Genomic DNA, 16,954 nt, shown 5'->3' with positions numbered 1-16,954 from the left:
TAGGCTCACTCATGAACCTAGAGACAATGCTAACTGCATGTACTATGTCGGGTCTTGTATTTGAGAAACAAACTGTTTACAATGATGATGGCAAAGGACTTAGCTTATCCCTGATTCATGTAGTTTACGATGATATCAAAACGGATAACATGCTATTTGATGTTTGTAGTTTTAGATGTTAAACGGTCTTGTAATACAATAGCCTACTTGGTGGCAAGGTGGGACACCGATGGCATGTTAAGACTGTTCGGTTGGGTTCTTTTTCCCAATGCATCATCACTTTGGCGGAAATGAACGCAAACTTAGGCCCTATTCTTTTGAGCTTCTGGGCAGAGTAGAGCAGAACAGATTTCAGCAGAGCAGAGCAGAACAAATTTCAGCAGAGCAGAGCAGCTCTAAAGAACGGGGCCTTAGAAGAAAAAATTAATTAAGCAACATAATTACAAAATAATTCTTTGTCCATGTAAAAAACTGCTTCTTTGTCTACCCTATTTGCCCTAATCTGCCGAGACACGGCTATCATAAAAAGTTTATATTCGGAAATTATAATGATTCTAACAAGTATTTGTAATCTTATGTATAAAACATTGGTCAAAGTACACATAATAATAGTGTAAAAGTCGAAATAAAAGATATATGAAAATTAAAAAGAAATAATTTTAAAAAAAAAAAAAAAAAAAAAAAAAAGGAAGGAGGAAGGAATTCTAATACGTAGTACTTTTTTTTTTTTTTTTATAAGGTAATTTAAATACTTCCTTGATCCTCAAGAAAGCGAGTACAACTTGCAAAAAGGATATTAAAATGACAAGCAAAACCTTAAACATTAGGGAAAACTAGCGGCCAAGGAAAAAGTCACCTTTTTTTATTACTTAACATTAAGAAAACAGACGTCATCAAATATGTAATCAACTTTAACGAAGTAGCATGAGAACTTTATATTATTAATTTAATTTTTGAAGATTTCTTAGTATTGAAATTTCTCCTGTTCACGTCCAAAACTACACAAGGTAAAATTTTCCAACAATTCTCTGCAAAACCTCTCTTGAAACCCCTCAAATTCTGTAATATTAGAGCTTAGTAATAAAGCCATGTCATTTGGAACCGAAGATCAAGTTGAAAGGAAGAAAAGAAGGCTGAATGCAAGTATTGAAGTTTCGAAAACACTAGCAAAATGGAGGAGTGAAAAGGTGTTGAATGATTCAAGGAAAGCGGAGTTTGGAACAAAGAAGAATCAGAAGCCAAAGGGTTCGAGGAGGGGTTGTATGAAAGGAAAAGGCGGTCCAGAGAACTCGAGTTGCAGTTACAGAGGTGTTAGGCAGAGGGTTTGGGGTAAATGGGTGGCCGAAATCCGCAAACCATGCTCTAGTGAGCTAGAAATTAGTGGCAATAAAGTAAAACGTTTATGGTTAGGAACCTTCTCAACTGCCATTGAAGCTGCTCGAGCTTATGATGAGGCTGCTCGGGTTCTTTATGGGGCTTCAGCCATTCTCAATTTTCCTGACAATGGATCAGTATCAACAGGTTCATCTGTTCGCGGTGATGAAAGTGAGCCAAATTTCATGGAGAGCCATAGAAAAAATATGGTGAAGGATGCCAAACAGGAAGGGATTCATGATCTAGAAGGCAAAGAGAGAAGTAACAGGAAGCCTTGCAATATTGCTGATGTTGAGAATGCAGTGCAGGAAGAACAGAATGAAGCAACAAGTGCTAGAGCTTGGAAGGAAGGGTTAGTTAAATCAATGGAAATTGTAACTATGGATCAATCGAGTCGTGATTGTGATCAGAGACCTTCAGAGGAACTCTCTTCACCAGACATGCTGTGTGGAAACTGGCAACAACAGGAAGCAGGTTCACTGGATTTGGATGATGCTACTGGTTTAGTCAACTACATTGAAGATTCAATTGATTTTGGTGATTTGACTAATTTAATCAACTCTGAAGAAGCTTTTTTCAATTTTGATGATTTTGCTGATCTATCAGATTGCTGAAAGTCTCATTACTTACCTCTAAGCTAATCTGTAAGACAGCATTACTGTTAATTACAGTAATTAATTTAACTAGTTTCATAAAAAGCACTACGTAGGTGCCATTTTAGCATACTTGTAGTAGAACTTTCCTCACATTTTGGCTATTCTGGTCCAAATGAATTTTTGTAAGTCATTGAAGGATGATGCAGGAAGGGATAAGAGGCAGAGTACAAAAAATACATAATTACTAGTATTTATATTGCATTATAATTTTATCATTGCATTTTACAACATATGTTTTTTGCTTCAGCTGTATGGTAACTGAGAATATGTTAAAGTCACACATTTAGTAAACTGCAGATTACATCTAGGAAAACAGGAAAGCAATGAGCAAAGCAAATAAGATATATTATCAAGATGATACTTTTCTGTCAGTATATACAAGTAATAGCAGATAGCAATTATGTGCAGTTCCAGGTAGCAGTCAAAAGTTACAGATGTATGCACCTTAATAATTGTGAGTTGGAACTGTGTTATGCCTGTATAATCAACGGAAGCTCGCACAGTGCCAACTCCAGCAACATTAAACTGCGAAATTGCTGCAGCAAATCACATTGCCATGGCTTCATCTCTCAATCCTGCCAGAAGCCATGCTGCTGACAAATTCCAGAAGTATTTCCAACAGGGCTTGAAAGTGCCAATATGAATTTGATTCTGACTTAATGCTGGCATTGGATCAAGGATCTGTCCAATAGCATCTTATACTCTTAGTAGTCATCTGAGTCAAATTAACTAAGGTTAGCCACGAGGCGATCTATTGGACAAGTCTGAAGCAGACCTGCAATTCTTCTAATCTGTTTCAGACCAAACACTGATCCATGGCCCGCTCCTTGTCCCCAACCTAGATTCATTATAATTAAATTTAATTAAGGAAAAAAGTTGGACAGTGAAAATATAAGCATTTTTTTTTTTTTTTTTTTTTGACAAGGAAAATATAAGCAAATTGGAAAGCAATGAAAAGCTTCTATTTTGCACTAAGAAAGCATAATAATCACACTCAAACTAATCAAACCAAAATTACTCAAGACAGGTGATGAATGATAGCATATGTTGCACAACAATTGTACAAGTAAACAGAAATTCCACCTCCAACATCCAGCAACTACACGCAAGCTCATGAACAGAAACAGCCCTGTCCAAACCCCAAGGAGACCATAATTAGGAGCAACAAGTAGCATAATAATTGATGAGATCAATGCAGCTACAACCTGCACCCAAAAACATGTGGGATAAAGTCACTAACTATATGGATTCAAGACTTCAAGCTATCTGGTAAAAATACTCTCTCTCTCTCTCAAAACCTATATAATGCCTTGGCAATAGATATTACCGTAGAGTAGGCAGCATACTCAAAGTCTGAAACCCCATAGTAGAGCCCATCAAGAACAAATGCAATTGCATTGACCGGCTGTGATCCGGCAACAAACTGCATCATAGTGTAAATATTATGTGGTAAGCATAATTGATGTTACATCAGAAAAGGCCCATATTAATATATTATATAATCCATATCTGGCAGATATCATAACAGCTAGGAGGAATTAGCTTCATATCAAACAGCCACTAAGATCAGTAGATCACATCATCACAGGTATCTTAGAGAACTGAAAGCTCATCCAATTAGCATAACATAAATGCAGAAAACAGCAGAATATAAACTGCAAGCACATAGAGCAGCAGAAATATGCAATACAGGGGCATTCATGTACATTGGCATAATGGTATAGCCATATATATATATATTAGGGAAATTCTACATGGTGGCCTCAAGGTTTCAATTATTATGCGTGGAAGACGAACTTTTTTTAAACTCTCTTTAGTGGCACCTAAGTCTTGAAAATTTACCCGTAGTGCCCATTTTAAGGTTTATGGCTAACTTTTTTAAACCCCACTGCCACCACCACCACCACGCCGGAACCCTAACCTCATTGCCAACCAAGCCATCCCACTTCCAAACCACCTGCCGACCACCAAACCCCATTACCGACCAAAACAGCCCACCCAAACATTACCGACCAACCTAGCCCAACCAAACACTGCCGACCAGTAGCCTAGAACTACCAACCACAAACACCGCAAACGGCGAACCAACTCCCACCAACCTCCCTCACCGGAATTGAGAAATAACTCTTAAATCCCCCAACCCAAACTTGAAACTCAAACCCTAACGAATTATGGGTGGTTAAGCCCATGGGGTTTCGGGTTTGGGTTAGAGGTTTTAGGTTTGGGGTCGCCGGGGAAGGGAGGGGGATAGTTCCGATTAGGGGGAAGGGGAGGGTGGTCGAATTTGGGAACGGAAAGGGAGTGGCGGTTGATCGGCCGGCCGACGCAAGGGGGGGGAGGTGAGGGAGAGGGCTGGGTTGTCGGGTTAGGGTTCCGGCGACTTGGTGTGGTGGTGGCTGAGTTGGTTGTTGTTTTTTTTTGATAAATTTTAGGCAAAATTGGTATAAACCACCTTTTTTGTGCAACTTTTTGAAAAAACCACCTTTTATGTTTTTTTTTTTTAACTAAACCACCTTTTAAGTACCTAATTTTTTTATTGCACCACCCCTATTTCAAATCTAACAGATTCTATCTCAACCATCCACTTCCAAATCATCAACCATAGCAAAACCTTCCCTTTCATCTCAATCATCCACTTCAATTACCCCAATTTAGGTTTTGAGAATAAACAAATACTACAATTTAATTTTTGTAGCAAAATTAGAATTAACACAACAGCCACCATTAGTCACATATCTAGCAATCAACCGCTTTACTCAATTTAGTCATGCATATATATAAAGGGAAGGGTCAAATGTTTTTGGAGGTGAAAAAATACATGATTTAGGAGCGAAAGGCACAAGTTGTAGGCCCCTTTGACGTCTTAGTTAATTTTTTCAAATAGGGGTGGTGCAATAAAAAATTTAGGTACTTAAAAGGTGGTTTAGTTAAAAAAAAAAAAAAAAAAAAACATAAAAGGTGGTTTTTTCAAAAAAGTTGGACAAAAAAGGTGGTTTATACCAATTTTACCTAAATTTTATTGTTTATATTTTAAATTTTAAATTAAAAAAAATCAAAGGTTAACCATTTTGATCATAAAAGTTAGCCATATAACTTAAAAAAAGGGCACTATGGTTAATTTTTTAAAACTTGGGTGCCACTAAAGAGAGTTGGAAAAAAGTTGTCTTCCATGTAGAAAAATTGAAACTTGAAGGCCAACATGTAGAATTTCCCTATATTTTAAAATCCATCTTATAGGCACATCTTCAGTGTTAAAATGGTCACTTCTTTTGTCATTAAAATTGCAATAGACCATAGTACTTAAAGCCAAATATAGGATATACCAATATAGGTGCACATCTAGACACTAAAAGCACTCTAAACCATCTAAATTTTCCTTGAAGTGTTGCGAAGTAGCTGATCCAACTATCCATTAATTGGACATTTCATATTAAAATGGACGACCAAAGTAACCTTGATAAAATATTACAGTGAAATCACATAGTTTGTCCACAAGGCAGCAGAATGTGAAGAGGTAACAACAACTTCTATGTATATCAAAGCTGCAAATGACATACACATGGTATAGCTTCTGAAAGTAAACATGTAAAGCTAAGGACTGCAAAATCAACAAACTTAGAGTCTTAGACAATCTATATAGGGATTGAAACTACTTGATTTAAGTACCCAAATGTAAATCGGGTGCCACTCTTCCTATCTGTCGATACGAACAGATTATTATAAACTGCAGTAGAGGAAGCGGAAAGCATACACATCTCAATATATATTTAGAAGTTTCTTTTCTTTTAAATGATATTGCCTTTTGGCATCTCTTAAATTCTATACAGATTTATTCATATAAGTCTGAATTGATCAACAGACTTTGTACAGGTGAAGTAAAAGGACATACAAAGCAACCATAAATATTTTAAGATCATAAATTCATAATTCACCAGGCACAAAGGAATAGGCTGTGGATCCAAGAGCAATGAGTAGATAACTAGTTCCAAAAGTCATGTTCTTACCAAGACACCAGACCAGGCAACTTTCACGACTTCTGCATCTGAGGTAAATAAGTTTATAAGCACTCCAAAACCAAGGAATAACATAACAGCCAGACCCATTCCAACTATAAAGCCTATCTGAAAATGATTTCATTACAATTACTTTGTAAGTTTAAGGAATGAACAGGCAAGAGCTTATTAAAAGAAAAGTGGAGGGGGGGGGGGGGGGGGGGGGGGTTGGAATAGTAAGGATAGTTCTAACCTGCAACACTCTATACACAACCTGGCGGGCCTGCACATAATTACCTTGGGAGTAACCGCCAGCTAGAAGAGCCTGTAAGAAAATGAGGGCAAAAAATGAAATGTAAGCTTCATTTAACAGAATAATACATAGAACTAAGATTTTTGCTTGATCCACATGACCAAGTCCCCTATAATTAACGCAGATACTAAAAATATGAAAAAACAGCATCAATTTCTAAAATCTGGGATATAATGATATTTTTCTTCAAAATTTGAGGCAATATTAGCCAAGAAGAAAGGCTACTCTTATTCCTGCACCATTATACATCCAATCGTGTGAAGTGATTGATACTTACTGATTAGCTGAAAAAATTAGTGACTACTTGTGAAAATGAGATCTTTAGCAGGCTAGCAGCTTTGACTTTGTTCTTAAGTTGTACACTTCAGCTCTTTTTAATCTCAAACTGCTCAAGTTAGATATGTAGTATCCATTGTGGACTTGTATAGTTGTATCGTTTTAAATGCTGTAATGCATAGAACGACCACAGCGAACCTTATTATCAGATTCTCACAAACAGACTCTCATACTATTCAAATGTTATTGAAAATACCTATTCAAGTAAAAATTGTTTTCAACTGTCTGTAAAAAGAGAGAGTTTCTATAAGTGGGAACAGCATAATACCATAAACACGCACGCATGCGTGCGCTCACACACACACACACATATTAATTTAAGACAAGCTTCAACAGCTTCTACCTTAATCAAAACAAAATGAGCAAATGCCCATCATGAGAGGAACTCAAGAAAGGTCTATGAAAAGGATGTTGAGAAGAATAAGATCTTCATAGATTCTTCAATTACCGTACATGTAAAAGTAAGTGCCAATCTGAGATCTTACGTACAAACAAGTCATCATTTCCTTAGGCGAACATAGGAATTGATGCATAAAATCTAAAGATCAAACATCAAAAAGTGTTATTATTGGCAGCAAGTGTAACACATCATATATACAATATCCACAGTAGGCTTTGTATCAGACATAGCACACATAAAACAGCACGGGATACTTCTTTACTTCAATTTCCCCCCCCCCCCCCCCCTTGGTTTGGGGATTTACCTGCCCAGCAAGTGCCAAAGCATCAGTCAACAATGATATCGTCAGCCAAATTTCTAAGCAAATTTGATAGCCAGCTGTTGGTATGGGACCTTCCCTCGCAGCCAAAGATGTGGCTAATGTCATGGGCACAAGGACTGATAAGGTCCTTCCAATCAAGAGCCCTCCTGAAGATGCAACAGAAGAAAATTGAACTGAGGAGAGTTACAACTTGTGAGGATACTATGTAATTACAAGTACATATGCATAGTTTTACACTATATTAATACAAGCTTGATGGAAGGAAAACTATTGTGTAAATATGAACAGCTTTAGTGTTAAACAACTCTGGGTCTCTGGCAGTTAATAAATGGCTATATCATCCCACTGCATCTACAAAACCAAGATAAGTAATTAAGATTTATGATACTAGTCCAGCTCATTGATAAGGCAACAATCCAGCCCATTGTCACTAACTAATGGGAATGTCACTCAATCAGGCTATCAGTTAAGTGTTTCAAATTTCAAAGTAGATTAGAATAATGAACAGATGACCAAACTATTCAGTATAAAGATCCTATTAATCATGCTTTTTAGATCAGCTTATGAAGGCCGGTTACATATTTTCAGCCCCGTCATAGACCTCATATAGTGTTAAAATCATTTCATCTCCTGAACTTTGATGTTAGACCCTTAACCAAGACTTTACTAGCAGAAGCCTACCTGATTTAAGATATTGGATAAATCTTCCACCATCAATACTTGGAGAAGTAAGAGATACGTCTATATTCAACTTCCAGAGTAGGATGAAAGCTATCACATATCTAAGAGGAAGAGCAAAAGCTTCAGTACAATAAAGTTCCGCAAAAAAACAATAAATAAATAAAATAAAATAAAATAACACTGATGAAGGCATGTGGTATTCATTCATAAATCCAGAGTTGATGTGCTGTGTTACACTATTAACCTACTCAGAGATCACAGTAGCTGTTGCAGCACCACCAATACCAAAGCTACAGAAAAATATCAAGATTGGGTCTAGAATTGCATTGACTAGGTTTCCAACTCCTGCCAATAAAAACCATTTGTTAAGAAAGAAAAAAGAAAAAAAAAACAATTAAAATGCACTTCCTCCGTTTCTATTTACTTAACTAACATTCTTAAAATAGGAATGTCATAGTACTTGACCCAAACAATATTTGGTAAGCTTTTAATAGATAAATTATCTAAATCACCCTCATAAAGTGCATATGGGAATAACTTTTGAGGGTAATAAAGTAAGTCATGTGCAACATGGGCCACAAACTACAATTTCTCTCTCCCCTCCTTAAATATTGTGCCAAAAGGTATGGGTTAAGTAAATAGAAATGGAGGAAGTAAGACACAACTTCCTTTAAAAAACGATTCAACCTTCCAAACATAAGCACATTGTATGCATGCAAACTCCTCATAATGAGCTGCTAGTTGGTTAATGGGCTAGGGCTGGTACTTAGGTTATTTTTTAGGTGATTTTCCTATATTCCTCCTATTTTTTTCCTTTTATAATTCAGATCTTTTTAGTCATTTTTATGATATATGGGTTTATTTTAGTAAATGATTAGCATTTTCATGATTTTCACATTATATAGCTTAGCTTAGGTTAGCTTTAGTTTCTTTATTTTATTATTTTTTTCACACTTTACACCTTAATTAGTATGTGTCATAAGTTTTATTTATTTTGAGGGTGTTAGGTTTGGGGTATATAACAAAGGGTAAGGGTATCAAAATGGCTCATTCCCTTACTTGATGTTTGTTAGGACAATTTGATTATTCTGTTTACCCTCTTCATTACTCCAAAGTCTTCTACTTTGATCCCCCCCCCCCCCAAGGTTTTTCTATTCCCTTTCCTCAAGCCTCCAACACTACTCACCACCACCACAACATTAGCCATCACCACCACGACCGAATCCCCCCCACACACACACCACCACCACCCTAGAATGGAACCCACCACCACCCTAGAATGGAACCCACCACCACCACAACAACCGTCCTATACCAAACCACCCGAAACTCAACGTCTCAACCTCTCACCCATCGGAAAGCCACCCTAACCACCCCAAAAATACCCCGCACACCCGAAACCCACCACATCACACCCAAAATCAGCCCTTACCCAACCCGAAATTAGCCCCACTATCATATAAAAAAAAAATTTAAAAAAAAAAATAAAAAAAAACTTCATCCACCACAAAAACCACATTGGAGGATTCCCTAAATAAATAACTACCATGATGGTTATTTTCATCCACCACATCATCTTCTTAACCTACTCTGCAACAACACAACAACTTCAAGCAGCCCCTTCCACGCCACAACACCAGCTCCAGACCAATAGCTACAGCTCTAAAATATACTTAGATTGATGGTGAAAATATAAGAGATGAATAATGTAAAATGACCAAATCAATTTTTTTTTCTTTTTTATCAGAATAACTTTATTATCACCCATAAAGAAGAAACAGAAAGAGGACAAAGTTTCCTCTAAGGGAACAACTCAAGAAGTATTCGCAACTAAGCCCAAATCCTCTGTATCTCCCCAACTTCAAAAATATACACAAGTCCACAGCTTAGAATGATCAAAACAATGTTTCTCCATTCAATCAGCTACCCTTTGTTGACCAAAAGAGAGTGGAATATAGATAGAGAAAGCACTAAGAATAAAATATCATACTATTCATTGTTTGCAAGCCTTTAGCAAGATTATATATTGTTCTTATGAGTCAACTCAGACAGAACTAAGAATAAAATATTATATTATATTATTCACTGTTTGCAAGCCTTTAGCAAGATTATATATTGTTCCTAATCTTCTTATGAATCAACTCTTTCTAAGGTTTTAAGCATACTGCATGAAAAAGTAGGGAGTATAGCTGTGAATTAGAAAGAAAGGGCATGAATGATAATTACATGGTAACTTCAAAGAAAAGTTACGAAAGTACTTACCTACAGCATACAATGGTGTCTTCGTATCTTTAAGTCCTCGAAAAGTACCCTGTGCAGCAAGTGCAATGACAATAGGAGGAGCGCCAAAAGCCCTCATTGTAAGGAATTCCTCTGCTGGCTGACGCATTGGCGAATCCTATGACACAAAACATGTACTTGTTATTTACATATGATTTCAAATGTTGAAATTAAAGGGAAAGAGGTTGAGGTGTATTAGACAGAAACACTATAATTATAATATTCAAAGGTCTGAAAGACATGAGCAAATTGCAGTATGTATGCGACTTCTTTGTTATTCATGCAATTTCTTATCTATTATTAATCATCTTAACACTACTAAAAGAGTGAATCAAATATTTAAAGCATGATGCAGCAATAATGCAAACCCTGTAAATGATGCACTTGAAAATGAACAGAGTCCAAAATCTAACAGATCTGTTTACAAAATTAAACTAGCATCAACAAACAGGGTTCCTCAATCAAATTGAAGCAATAGAAGAATAAAATATATAGCCAAGTCACACATACAACAGATATACCCATAATATCCATTAGAGTTCCCGATCCAGCTGAAAGTGCCACAGCTTCGGCCAAACCAAGGCCAGCAGCAAGAACTAAAGATGAAGACACCGAAGGAAGGACTTTTTTCCTTTCTTCATTATCTGCAGTACACCAATGTGAGATTAAAATAATGTGATTTATCAGCCATAACAGCTCTATATAAATTGTAGGGTGTAAACCTTGAAGAATCATTACTTTAGTGAATACCTTGGCCAGCTTGATTAGAGCTTTCATTCTGCATATTAACTAATGCCTGCTCTTCAGCAACAAAGGAAGTTGTAACATTCAGCAACGGGACATTAAACAATTTTGATACCAAGTTAAACACTGATACTGACACCCCAACTGCTGCTAATTCAGTTGACCCTGTAAGTATAACAAAGTAAATAGATAAATTTTCAATAAAACACTGACTTATATATAATACTCTAGAACTTCCTAATCATGAACTTCAACTATAGTACTATACAAAAAAATTTCATAACATATTGCTCCCCAATTGCAAAAAGCAACAATATCATCTCTTCACAAACTTGTCCACAAGGATAATCCTAGAGCAGCATGCATTCGGTTGACGAATCATGATAGAGTTGGTAATCTCTCACACAACATGATAACATGAGACAAACTCTTTGAGAGAGTATATAAGCACAAGTGCACAAGTAGACATAACTTTTAAAATCATTTATGGTAAATTTCTTCATCAACATGGATTCAAACAAAGAAACACACCCAAATTACTCGAATTGCTAACCCCAATTGATTTAAAATATTTAGTTTCTGATGCCTCGTAGTAAGCTGATAGATTAATACTGAATTAAGAATATGCCTTCATTTCCCTTACAATTACAATTACCCTAGTGCCTTGAAGCAAGGCTCCACCTAGGACCGGCCAAATGCCGATCCGCTAGGATCACATAAGCAATTATTTGTCCAAGCCATTACAAAGAAAATGTTTTCCTCAATACCCTTCTATTGAGTTGCAAAAACAATGCCATCATACATACAAAATCATGAGCTAAATTCTAACAAAAAATGAAAAAGAAAAAAAAAAAAATGAAAATACCCAAATGACCAACAAACGCAGTATCAACAAGAGAAGTGATGGGGTCAGCAGCTAAAGCCAAAAGAGCAGGCAATGCAATCGACAATATCTCCCGACCAAGATCATCCAATTTAACTGCATCTCTGCAATTTAACACACCCAGAAAAAAAAAATCAACCAAAAACACAAATAATTCATGTAATATCATCATAATTTTCCAAATATTGAACAGTACCTGAAGCGAAGAAGTGGAGGTGATTGTAAATTAGAGGAAGAAGAAGATGAATTTGAAGGAGGAGGAGTTGAAGATTTGGGGTCTTTGGATTTGGGAAGAGCTCGAAAACGAAAAGGGGATTTAGGGTTTCGATTGGAAAAATTAGAATTGAAGAAAGGAATTGCGCGGAAGAATGGAGAGATTTGCAGGTGATTACTGAAATGGCGGGAGTACGAATGAATGTCGAAGAGATGATAAGAAAGAGAAGAAGCAACAGTAGCAGTAGTAGCCATTTTTAATTTCTGGAAAACTTGAAGAAATAAAGAAGATTTTTTTAATGATTTTTAATTTTGAAGTTGTGGGAAGTTGGAAGTTAGCAACTAATTTAACGGTGGATTTGGATTGTAAAGTTGAATCCTTTGGGTTTTAATTTCTTGGTCGGAAATAATTTAATTTCTTCGAAAATTTATTAGTTTTTGGGTTTTTTTTGAACGATTTTCCTACAAATTGTTTAAATCAAAACTAATTCCTAATTTGCATCTTTAAAAACTTATTCCCTAGATAGTATCCACCTAGGATTGGGTATTAGCTTTGTTTTTTTAAAAAAAAATAAAAATAAAAAAGTAAAATAAAAAATTAATTGGAGCTGAACTGAACTGAACTGATTGGAGCTAAACTGAACTGAACTGAGCTGAAATGAATATTTTATGAGAGAGGGAAATTAAGAATTGAACTGAACTGAACTGATTGGAGCTGAACTGAACTGAACTGAACTGAACTTATTGGAGCTGAACTGAACTCAACTAAACTGAAATTAAGTAAATGTGAACAGGCCCTAAATATTAACAAAATTATTAGTTCTCGTAAATTAAATGATTCATGTAATTCTTTTTTATTGAAAAAAAAAAATCAATGTCATTCTTTAAACACAAGGTAAAATATACTCATAATGAGAGTACTTGTTAGAATTGTATTAATCAGCTCCATATTTAGTTTGTGAAAAACAAATATTTTGTTAATTTTATTTATTGTTTTTACAACCTTAGCTTTGGCCGATTTTGTTTGGGGTAAAAATACCCCCTATATGTGGACCAATGCCACCGCAACACGTGTCCGCAAGCTCAGCGCTCAATGAGTCAATTAGAGCATGACACGTGTCACTCAATGATAGAAGGGTGAAAATGGGCTCTAAGCCCATGACCCTAGAGACCAGGAAGCCAATCTACTTAGGTTAAATAACCTAAGAGGCATATATCCCAATGCTCTATAAATACTGATCTTTACATCAGTTTCAAGGGATCCAATTCTCTCTCCAAGGGCAATGCCCCCCACAATTACTCTCCCTTCTCTCTACTTTCTCTCTCTAAAATACATTATTTCAATCACTGACTTGATCGTCGGAGGCGGACCTCCGGCCCCCCCGGGGTCCGTTGTTTTGCAGGTGACCGGGCCGTTCGAGTGTTACATTGCGGATCTGTCTCCCGCGGGAGTACACACCCTCCACTCGGGTACATACAAAAAACCCCAAAACAGATTTTCTTTGAATAATTCTAATTTTAAGGGTATTTACTTTTATAAGGCCTAGTGGCAGATTTGGAAGCTTCGAAATGGAGTCATTTTTAACAATGAGGATTACCATTGTAATTCTGTTTTTAACAGATTTATAATTGATTATCAAATCAATACCTTTGTGTTACAGGGTAGCTCTGCAAGTGGTTCAAAAGAAAAGCTTTACTATGCCAAAGGACCCCCTGCTGACAGGTCTATTCCATGGACGCCACCGAGACTTGGATACATCAAACTCAACACTGATGGAGCTTGGAAGCATGCTAATGATGAAGGTGAGGGTGGTGGAGGTGCTTTTAGGACTGCCAAGGGTGAATGGTATTTTGGGTACTCCAGCAAGTATAATGCCAACACTCCTTTGCAAGCTGAACTTTATGCTTTAAGGGAAGGTCTCAACTTTGCAAGAGCTTTTCCAGTCAAATACCTTGAAGTTGAAACAGATGTTGAGGCTGTTCGTTCTATGCTCAACAAGGAACCTAATAATATGCACCATGAACTGGTTGCTATTGTTATTAACATTAGTAGATGCTTGAGGAATCAGGACATGATAATCACTCTAAGTCATATTCCAAGATAAAGGAATTCAGTTGCACACTACTTAAGCCAGTTGGCTTTGCGTATGCATAGAGGTCATGTGCCACACTACATTGTTCCTACTAGTGTTGTTGCTGCTTATGAATCTGATATGGTTGCCCTGCAGGGTATTGTTTAGCCTTGGGGGAAGTCTTAACTCTATCTTTTGTCTTCTTCAGCAATATATGAACAATCATTCTATTTCCTGTTTCTTTAGTTGTTTGAACATAGTCCTTGGTTTGCATTTTGGTTTTTACAAAACAATGGACAATAAGATGTAATATGTTTTGGGCCAGGCCCAAGTAATATATGCTTTGTGTTGTGTTTAAAAAAAAAGATGGTCAATGACTTGAAGAATGGGTTAAAGTGTTTTTTTTTTTTTTTTTTTTTTTTTTTTTTTTTTTTTTTTTTTTTTTTTTTGTAAAAATTGCCACGTGTTATATGATCATTGGTTCATGTGTTTTTCCTATCCTTCCCCTAACCTTTTTATTTTTCCTCCCCCGAAAATTTAGGTAGCCCACCTAGCCACCTCCTTCCCCTCAGTCACTCATTTAAGACAAAACCTCCCTAGCCCTCACCACCATCCACCCTCGCTAAAACACCCATTTCTCCCCCCCCCCCCACCACCACCTAAAGTCATCCCCACGACCAACCCCTCAAATCACCAAACAAGGGATCCAACGTAATTAACAAAAAACAGCAGCGTTTCATTCTTTTCAACGACATCCTTCGTGTCGGCTAGTAGAGTGCCACAATTCCCCCACCCTCACTGATACCAGTGATACCACCTTTTCATCACTTTCGCCCTCAAACTTCGATGGTTGTTGTGATGGAGGGGTTTATGAATTATTTTTAATTTTAATATAAACTGAATATTTGAAAATCTCTACCTTTTAAAAATATGAGATAACTCTTATGAATAGTATTTGGACAATTTTACCCTCGAAAATGTTTATTTACTTAATTACACACATTAATGTTAATTAGCTCCTTTTTTAAACTCTTAAAAATAGTGTACATACATGTATACCCCTAAAAATATTTGTTTACATTTTTTTCCTCATTAATGCTACTAACAACTAAAATTGTCATGTAAGGCCAAACCGAAAGAATTATCTAAATATTACTAGCTATGGTGCGCGCGTTGGCTACCCTAGTTGATTAGAAAAATTGTTTTTAAAATTCAAAAAAAAAATTTAAAATTATTAATAAATGAATTTTAAAAATTAGATCAATGATTTACAATTAATTTTGAAATTACAAAAATCAAAATCAGCCAATAAAAAATTATTATAATGGCAATCATTTTAAAGATGACTACCATAGAACCACGGTGAGGGAAAAAGAGTTTTTTTAATAACTTTTTTTTATCAATATATTGATGACTCATGTGCATCGACCTTATATAATATTTTGGTAAATTGTTAGGCCCGATAAGAGTAATTAATACTCCTAAAGTTGAAATTATTTGAAGAAAATCGTTCAAAGTTGAGATTATTATATCCAAATTTTTATATAAAAAATATTATCATTGGCTAAAGTTCTCCATTAGCATATGTATTAGACGATATATCACATCAGCCTAGTACATATGTTAGTCAAATTAGGGTTATTAAAAAATGGGTGCCAGTGTCACACTTTTATCATCTTTACAAAAATCATTTTGGTAGGGGCAACATAAATTTAATTAATTAGCTAGCATGAGCTCTAGTTTGATGTGGTACGGACACCCAAATTAAACCAAATCATAATAAGATTGTAATGTGATTTGGTTCAAGCTAATATAAGATACATTGTAAAATAAGATTTGGTAAAAAAAATTTCCACAAATTATTTCAATCTAATATTGTAATGACAATATTTCCACGTAATCACGTATGTAGAAAAGTAATATTGTAATGACAATAGTTCTAAATATGTACAAACATGTACCACTTGATTATTATTTGGAATTAGAAATCACAATGAATCTAACAAATATACCACTTGATTATTATTGTGGCATAAAAAATTTAGTTGTAGTATGTGTACTAATCAATCTAATCATATCACTGATAAATAAAGTCGAGTTCCGCACCCAGGCCACGAGATAAATACACTTGGTATTCTAATTTTTCGTCAAGTGTTGCCCAAGTGCAATGCATGGGCTTTCATCTAGTCTATCTATCTATAAATAAACTAAAGGAACAACCGCTGACATCATATTGTCCACGTGGCAGTTTTATAAGAAAAATTTTCCTGCCTAATTAAAAATCTGACATCATTATATTTTCTTTGGTTTCAAATTTTAAATTTAATTTCTCCTCTCAATTTATCTATACACTTTAATTTATTTATTTTTCTTCTATCACCAACTATTGGTATCTAATACATCTTTCCCTTATGCTTCATCGAACAAAACTTTGATGTATATATTTTTTCTATTTTCCTTTATATATTAAATTTCCTTTATATATTAAAAGTTCAAAATCATTTTTTATTTGCTTAATTAAAATCGTATATTAAAAATCTAACTTTTATCTATGCGCTTAAATTTTCATATCCGGTTTGTTCTTCTTCAAAATTAATTTTATAAAATTAGCATTTATAACTAAAGGTTATGTCTCAATAACTATTTTGATACGTAAAAATATATAAAATATATACTCTATATTTTAAA

At 35.4% G+C, this 16,954-nt stretch overlaps 2 protein-coding genes across 2 annotated transcripts; one reads left to right on the top strand and one right to left on the bottom strand.

Annotated features, from left to right (window-relative positions):
- The first annotated feature begins 985 nt into the window (after nucleotides 1–985).
- On the top strand, nucleotides 986–1,988 carry LOC145596788 (uncharacterized). The gene has a single exon (XM_081652987.1). It carries the CDS (start codon nucleotides 1,089–1,091, stop codon nucleotides 1,986–1,988), a length of 900 nt encoding a protein of 299 aa, XP_081509113.1. The 5' UTR covers nucleotides 986–1,088.
- Nucleotides 1,989–2,354: 366 nt separating this feature from the next.
- Nucleotides 2,355–12,582, bottom strand: LOC145598606 (protein DETOXIFICATION 44, chloroplastic-like). Its single transcript, XM_081654979.1, has 13 exons — nucleotides 12,178–12,582; nucleotides 11,964–12,085; nucleotides 11,105–11,263; nucleotides 10,865–10,998; nucleotides 10,337–10,472; nucleotides 8,323–8,419; nucleotides 8,075–8,175; nucleotides 7,376–7,539; nucleotides 6,276–6,347; nucleotides 6,035–6,151; nucleotides 3,358–3,453; nucleotides 3,114–3,235; nucleotides 2,355–2,868 (listed from the first exon to the last, which is right to left on the bottom strand). Exons 1-13 carry the CDS (start codon nucleotides 12,447–12,449, stop codon nucleotides 2,817–2,819), a joined length of 1,644 nt encoding a protein of 547 aa, XP_081511105.1. The 5' UTR covers nucleotides 12,450–12,582; the 3' UTR covers nucleotides 2,355–2,816.
- Nucleotides 12,583–16,954: the final 4,372 nt, after the last annotated feature.

This window comes from Chenopodium album, chromosome 20 (genome assembly GCF_948465745.1).
Source record: "Chenopodium album chromosome 20, dcCheAlbu1.1, whole genome shotgun sequence".
NCBI lineage: Eukaryota > Viridiplantae > Streptophyta > Magnoliopsida > Caryophyllales > Amaranthaceae > Chenopodium > Chenopodium album.
The sequence above is the reverse complement of the archived record's forward strand: the minus strand, read 5'-3'. Positions and strand labels throughout refer to the sequence as shown.

What these genes read in the sequence shown, in the direction of transcription:
- LOC145596788 (XM_081652987.1), top strand. Translation starts at nt 1,089, where the DNA reads ATGTCATTTGGAACCGAAGATCAAGTTGAAAGGAAGAAAAGAAGGCTG.
- LOC145598606 (XM_081654979.1), bottom strand. Translation starts at nt 12,449, where the DNA reads ATGGCTACTACTGCTACTGTTGCTTCTTCTCTTTCTTATCATCTCTTC. An exon ending in TGCGTTTGTTGGTCATTTGG is followed by an intron (nt 11,264 to 11,963) that starts GTATTTTCATTT and finishes TTATACTTACAG; the next exon opens with GGTCAACTGAATTAGCAGCA. An exon ending in TATCCAATATCTTAAATCAG is followed by an intron (nt 7,540 to 8,074) that starts GTAGGCTTCTGC and finishes TTGCATCTTCAG; the next exon opens with GAGGGCTCTTGATTGGAAGG.